Genomic DNA, 7,409 nt, shown 5'->3' with positions numbered 1-7,409 from the left:
GTCTCTAAACGCGCCGCGCGGTGAGATTGCGGACCCTCCTGTCTTCGCCTCTCAGGAGCTCAGGGGCTGTCTGGACTCTTCGACACCCCCCGGGGCAATTCCTAGGCCGAAATACCCTCTTTGGTACCTATTTCCAAGCTTCGCACTTTCAAGAAACTCCCCGGAGCTGGACACGATCTGAGGTTCACAGTGAACCCCGGCGTGCTCCCCGACGGCTACCTGGGACAGGAGGACAAAAATATTAAAAAATTAAAAACATAGAAACATTAGAGCGCCTGCGGCCTCCAGCTCCGCAGCCAAAGGAAGAACCCACAACGGGGTCTGCAAGGAAGAGAAGCAAGGTGGCTGCCGATTTTTTCCAAAGTGTTGCCCACGACCGACCCCACAGGAAGGGGAGGAGCCGCCTGAGGCCTGGGAAGGACGCCTCGGGGACCTGCCTTAGATCCCTGTGCTCGCCGAAGCCCGTGAAGCAACTCCGGAGGGAGGCAAAGCAGTGCTCAGTGTTTCCCCGACCCCACTCCACGCGGCGCCCTCTCGGAATCGCAGCGCGTAAAGGCCGACCGCCGGGGCGTAGCGTGGTGGCGCTTTGCTCTTCCCAGAAGACTACAAATGGTCTCGACTCGAAGTCCCCATCCCTGCAGGCGCGCAGATTTTGAGAAATGAGATCACTCAGAAGACAACGGAAACTTAAGGACCAGGTGCAAGACTGTACCTACTTGGAGGGTGCTGGTGTGTGCGTGCGCGCGCTCAGCCTAATTCTTCTCTAGCCGAGTTACGAAATTTGTTTCTAATTCTAGTACCTTTCAAATTTCCATTTATTTTGACCGTACTCGTCTGAAAGCAGATTTCATTTTCGCTGGCAAGATTAAAAACCACAAATTAAGCAAAAGGGCCATTGAATCTCAGTAGTGTTCAATAGATTCTCTTAACTTAATTCAGAACCCCTTTGAATTCGCTGCATTCAGGCAGGGGTCTTGTTTTGTTGTTGTTGTTGTTGTTGTTTTTTTTTGTCCCCCCTCCCACACCCTCCTTACAATTATGGGTGTTGTTATTTTTAAAGGACTCACAAGGTGACTAACTCTCCCTGTTATCTGTTGAATGAAAGCAGTGTTACACATGCAAGACCAAATAACCCCGCAGTCAGTTGCGGGCCGTGGGCCGAACCCCACCCTGTTATCCCACAATCCAGATGGGATTCGTGATTAGAAAATAAAATTGGCCAAAGCTGTCCCGGAATCCCTCTCCTACTTCTAATTTCATCAGCAGTATTAATCAGCGCTCAAAAGAGCAAGGAAATAACATCAGTTACTTTTAGATTGAAACATATTTATAAATTTCAGATAAACTCATTTTAGAATTCCTAACTTTTTGAGGACTAGCATTCACCGCAGTTAGCAATTTTAAAACGAGGGTGAGAGCTTTCAAAACATATCGCATGATATGTATTCTTCTGTTTTTAGTCTGAATTAAATCACAAAGAAAAAAATCATAAACATCGTTCCTTTTGATTAACCAACTTGATTAACCCTTTGATTAACTAAGCCTAACAATTGTTCTCATTACAACTTCTTACTCATGTGGAAAGAAAGAAAAGAAAGGGAGAGGAAGGAAGGAAGGAAGGAAGGAAGGAAGGAAGGAAGGAAGGGGTGTTCTTAATTTCCCTCCTAGGGTATTTTCAGAGGGAAAATCCAAACACAAATACCTTCAGTGGCATTAAGCATAAGCAAAACTCAGTATAATCTATCTAGGTGCACAGAGCTTTCCAGAAAAATGTCCATGTCCTTCTCTCTCAATAAAGTGACATTTTCCTCACAACATAATGACATTTTCTGTGGCTTTGCTATTTGTTCCCTAAGTGATGGGTGATCAGGCCCACTTGAGGTTCTGCCCCGGTCCCCCGGAGATTATGTCTTTTGTGTTTCCTCGGGGCTGGGCAGGGAAGAGGATGAAGGCAAAGGGCCCGGTCTGGGTCCAAACAGGGCGGCGGGGTTGGTGGGCAGGGGGTTGTGAGTGTGTGGATCTTCGCTGTTGTCTCTTCTTGGTGGCAAGGGGGGAGGCAGCTTGTCCTCTCCGAGGCTGCAGCCTGCCTCTGAGGACAGATTGCCCCCACCTCCCCCCGGTCGGCAGCACGCGTCTCTTTTGCGTCCAGATTGGCCGCGACCAGCGCTCAATAGCGGGAGGTTAATTTCCTTCACAAAGGTGAAGGGGGCACGGCTCCGGGGGGGCCCCGCGCCCAGACAGGCGGCCCCTTTATTCCGCTGCGCCTTGATTGGAGCCCTTGATTTAGCATCTGATGTCAGCCGGCAGACAAAATGCCCCGCTCCGAATGAAAATGCATGAGGCGGCGCAAGAAGAGCGGAAACCAACTTCAGTGGGGCGCACGCGGCCGACCGCGCGTTTCGGCCTTTGGCCAACTCCTTCCGAATCAACCCAGTCCCGCGCCTCGAGGCGGCTCAGAGTGGCCTGGGCTGGGCTCCTCCAAGGATGCCAATCTTTGAGCCTCGGAGAACTTAAAAAAAAAAAAAGTTCAGAAATCCAAGTACCTTTTGGAACCCAGCCCAACTTGACCCCCCGCCCCCCGTCTGCCCCAGGGCCGCGTCTGCTGGCGATTAAAGAAGTGCGGTGCCAACGGTTTCTAAAAGTCGAGATAAAACCTTCCAGTCGCACGCACGCGGACGCACGGAGGCCTTGGATACAAACGCCGCCCTCGGCTGCAGCCATAAGACCAGAACCTCTACCTAAGTTTGCAACTCCGGGGTCCCATTTTCGCTTGGGTCCTGGGTCCCAAGGCCCACCCGTCCGAGCCTCTCGGACGCCCGGGCTTTGCCACTATTTTCATTTTTTTTATTATTTCCCAAACACCAGGCGGAGTCCCTGCGCCTCCCCCGACTCCTCTCCCGCCCCAGCAGCCACACTCAGATCTCCCCCGCGCCTGCTGCTGCCCACCGCCGCCCCTACCCAATCAGCGCGCACAACTTCCCCCTCCGCTCTGGCTCGCGGATTGAACCCTCCTGACATATTTGGGGCCATTCTTCTCCTTTGTTGCTATTTTGCTCGCGACCCGCGGGTAATCCCCGCGCGGGAGGGGGGCGTGCATTGTCGTGCTGATGGACGGGCCCATTTGGCGGCTCCGCGCCCCCCGGAGGAGAGACACAAAGCCCAGGCACGTGCGCCTCCCCATAGAGGAGCAGTAGACCGTGAAGGGAGGCGGGGCCGGGCGTGTGCCTGGGCCGGGCGGGGCTGCGGCGCCGGGCGGGGCGGCAGCGGGGCGCGCGCGGGGGCCCAGCGCCCTCAGGTACATCTGCCGCACCTAACGGGCGACCCCCGAGTCCCGGCCCCTTTTTTGCCGCCCCGTAGCCCTCCCACCCGACCAGGCGGAGGAGGTGCGGACGCTCTGATTGGCTCCGGAGGAAGCGGGAGGCGAGAACAATGGCCCCCTCCCCCCGTTAAAAGGGAGCGGCTCCCGGGCCCGGGGACAGGGACGCGCGTGCAGGGCGCAGAGCCGGGCCGAGCCGCCGCCGGCGCCACGCGAGTCCCGTAGCCGCCGCTCCCGGGCCATGGGCCGGGGGCATTGAGGGCCGCCCGGGCCGAGCGCGGAGGTGGGACCGAGTCAGTGCTTTGCCCTTGCGCTGCGCCAACATGCCCCGCGGCTTCCTGGTGAAGCGCAGCAAGAAGTCCACGCCCGTGTCCTACCGGGTCCGCGGCGGCGAGGACGGCGACCGCGCGCTGCTGCTCTCGCCTGGCTGCGGGGGCGCCCGCGCGTCGCCCCCAGCGCAGAGCCCGGGGCCGGGACCGTTGCTGCCGCCCGCCGAGCGCGCCCATGCGGCGCTCGCTGCCGCGCTCGCCTGCGCGCCGGGCCCGCCGCCGCCCCCGCCGGGCCCGCGGGCCGTGCACTTCGGCAACCCGGAGGCCGCGCACCCGGCGCCGCTCTACAGCCCCACGCGGCCCGTGAGCCGGGAGCACGAGAAGCACAAGTACTTCGAGCGCAGTTTCAACCTCGGGTCGCCGGTCTCGGCCGAATCCTTCCCTACGCCCGCCGCTCTGCTCGGAGGCGGCGGTGCGAATGGCACCGGCGGCGGCGGCGGCACCTGCGGCGGCGACCCACTGCTCTTCGCTCCCGCAGAGCTCAAGATGGGCACGGCGTTCTCCGCGGGCGCTGAGGCGGCCCGCGGCCCAGGGCCCGGCCCCCCGCTGCCCCCCGCCGCCTCCCTGCGGCCCCCGGGCAAGCGCCCTGCGCCCCCCGCCGCCGCCGAGCCGCCCGCCAAGGTAGCCAAGGCCCCGGGCGCCAAGAAGCCCAAAGCCATCCGTAAGCTGCACTTCGAGGACGAGGTGACCACGTCGCCTGTGCTGGGGCTCAAGATCAAAGAGGGCCCGGTGGAGGCGCCTCGGGGCCGGGCGGGGGGCGCGGCGCGGCCGTTAGGCGAGTTCATCTGCCAGCTTTGCAAGGAGGAGTACGCCGACCCGTTCGCGCTGGCGCAGCACAAGTGCTCGCGCATCGTGCGCGTGGAGTACCGCTGCCCCGAGTGCGCCAAGGTGTTCAGCTGCCCCGCCAACCTGGCCTCGCACCGCCGCTGGCACAAACCGCGGCCTGCGCCCGCCGCCGCCCGCGCGTCCGAGCCTGAAACCACTGCCAGGGCTGAGGCGCGGGAGGCGACAGGCGGCGGCAGCGACCGCGACACGCCGAGCCCCGGCGGCGTGTCCGAGTCGGGCTCCGAGGACGGGCTCTACGAGTGCCACCACTGCTCCAAGAAGTTCCGCCGCCAGGCCTATCTGCGCAAGCACCTGCTGGCGCACCACCAGGCGTTGCAGGCCAAGGGCGCGCCGCCCGCGCCTCCGGCCGAGGACCTACTGGCCTTGTACCCTGGGCCCGACGAGAAGGCGCCCCAGGAGGCGGCCGGCGACGGCGAGGCGGCCGGAGTGCTGGGTCTGAGTGCGTCCTCCGAGTGCCACCTGTGCCCAGTGTGCGGGGAGACGTTCCCCAGCAAGGGCGCCCAGGAGCGCCACCTGCGCCTGCTGCACGCCGCCCAGGTGTTCCCCTGCAAGTACTGCCCGGCCACCTTCTACAGCTCGCCTGGTCTCACGCGGCACATCAACAAGTGCCACCCGTCCGAGAACCGACAGGTGATCCTCCTGCAGGTGCCCGTGCGTCCGGCCTGCTAGAGCGCGCCCTCCATCGCGGCCCCCCCGAACTGTGCCTTCTCTTGGAGACCCACGAGGAGAGCGCGCCCTGCGCGCCCTGAACCCGCGTCCGCTCCGGGGGCGCCCACCCCCGGTGAAAGTGTTGTCTCCGCTTCTCTCGGTGTGGCGTGACGGTAACCCCAATCCTCTCGTTGTGACTCCTTTCGGACCCCCCCCCCCCCTTGCGTTGTGTCCCCTTCCCCTCCTTGGCGCAACAGGAGCCAATCTCTTTCTCTACAAGAGAGAAAAGCTGTAAGCGTTTGTCTCGTGGTTGGAAGCTTCCCCTTGGAGGGGAGAGCTGTTGTTCTTGCTAGTATTCGCTGTGTTCATGGTCTAGAAATGCGGTTTGCTCTCGCCTACCAATCTCTGCTCTCTATGTATGTAGCGTACGGGTTGTTTTGGGTGAATCTTGAGGAATAAATGCCTTTATATTTCACAGGCTGTAAATTGAACTTCCCACACGATTAGCTTTATTATGGCTTGTGAACTGCTGGAGTCTGGCTTTACCTTTTTGTATGTGAACAAATCAAATTGCTTAAAAAAGAGTTTTCTTTAGTATAGCCACAAATGCCTTGAACTGTTGTCTGGGATTGTTTTGGGGGAGGGAAGGGAATTTTCAGAAAATGCTGTAGAAACTGCCTCAATACTTCACATAAGACTCTTTGGTTTTATCATCTTTGTTGAGGTAGGACTATATAAGTTCTCTCTAAATGTATATGTTGATTTATGAGTAATTGTTATTTATTCTTTATTTATTTATATTAATTATGAAGATTATGCTATTATTTGATTGCAGATCTTTTTTTTTTTTTTTTTTTTTTTTTTGGTACGCTTTTCCCCCTCCCTTGCCACTCTTGACATTTCACTGTGCATTTTAGAAGAGAGCCTTTTTCTAAAGGGATCTGTTAAAAGTTTTAACTTTTATACCTATCTGAGCGAATTACAACCTACCATTTTATTCTGCTTGGAGGGCCCGTGAGGCCCCTGTACAACCAACAGCTCTTACTTTTAAATGCAATCTTTTTTCTACATACATTATTTTCTTAATTGTTAGCTATTTATAGAAAGCTTCAATAGAACTGTTTCAACTGTATAACTATTTACTATTCAAATAAAAATATTTTCAAAGTCAAAGTCAGATGGATTTATTTCTGCATCGCGTGGCTTCACTAAGGATTTAAAATGATTTCTTAAATGTCTGTTTTCTATTAAAGGAAAAAAATCCTGCCACCTTCACTAGGATCATGGGTTTTTAGAGCTGAGCCTGAACCTCTGGGTCCTGCCCTTCTAGCAGCTCAAGGGTGTAGCCTCAAAAACTGGTGAACTGGAGCCAAAGGCTTGCTAGGGGTGTTGGGAAAGGTAGTGGAAGATGGGGCTAGAATGAAGGCCTGGGAGACTCTTCCAGAGAAATCTACATAAGTGCCCACAAGAATCTATCCTTTTGATCAAGGGGGTGTGAGACACACTTTAACTTAACAGACCCTGCATTTCCTGACCATTTGGGGCTCAGTGTAACAGTAATTCCTCAAATAAATAAGGTGGGTAGTGGTCTCATGGTCAGATTTCCCCAGTAAGTGAAACAAACCAGAACACTCGTGGCTACAACAGAAGTTAATGCAGTTTGGGGTAAGGGTTCAAAAATGATTTTTCAATCAGGTGAGCAATCCGCTTTTGGGGGAAAAATGGAACACCATCTGTTTAGGGTATTAGCGTTAATAACAGGTCATTACAATGTTTTCCATTATGTGTCACTTAGCTCGTTGAAGAACAATTCTGACGCCCACCAGTTAATATTTCGAGTTGTTTCCCTCTCTGAAACAGTCCATTGCAGAGCTGTGCTAAACATCACAAGTGTGCATTTCCTTTTGTGGTATATTTTGCTACTTTTTTCCTAAGACCCTCTAAATCAAATGTTTGTCCATCAAAGAGATTTTAGACATCTGCCCAGTAAAGGGCTGCATGTCTGAAGGATGTAGGTGGGATGGGGGTGGGAAGGACAGTCCATGAGAAACTTGGAAGGAACAACTGAGAGAGATCGGTTTGTTCAGACTCTGAGCCTGCAGTTTTGTGTGGGAGAGGGGTTAGAAAGACTGAGCTGTCAGGAACATTGAATATTCCTCCATTTGTGAAGGTCTTGCAACAGACCCAGAATGGCAATGAAGGAGAAGCCACTACAGGTAAGTTGCTCCCTGGACAGATCGCATTTGCCTTTTATTGGTGATGCCTATGTA

The 7,409-nt window shown here is 55.6% G+C and overlaps 1 protein-coding gene across 1 annotated transcript; it reads left to right on the top strand.

Moving 5' to 3' along the window:
* Positions 1–3,531: 3,531 nt before the first annotated feature.
* Positions 3,532–6,300, top strand: INSM1 (INSM transcriptional repressor 1). Its single transcript, XM_060611039.3, has one exon. The coding sequence runs from the start codon at positions 3,640–3,642 to the stop codon at positions 5,158–5,160; it is 1,521 nt and encodes a 506-aa protein (XP_060467022.1). The 5' UTR covers positions 3,532–3,639; the 3' UTR covers positions 5,161–6,300.
* Positions 6,301–7,409: the final 1,109 nt, after the last annotated feature.

Source organism: Panthera onca, chromosome A3 (genome assembly GCF_046562875.1).
Source record: "Panthera onca isolate mPanOnc1 chromosome A3, mPanOnc1 haplotype 2, whole genome shotgun sequence".
Classification (NCBI taxonomy): Eukaryota; Metazoa; Chordata; class Mammalia; order Carnivora; family Felidae; genus Panthera; species Panthera onca.
Note: the sequence above shows the minus strand (reverse complement) of the source record. Positions and strands in the feature narration are given on the sequence as shown.

Bases quoted from the DNA above. Each gene is read 5' to 3' on its own strand.
- INSM1 (XM_060611039.3), top strand. From the start codon at position 3,640: ATGCCCCGCGGCTTCCTGGTGAAGCGCAGCAAGAAGTCCACGCCCGTG.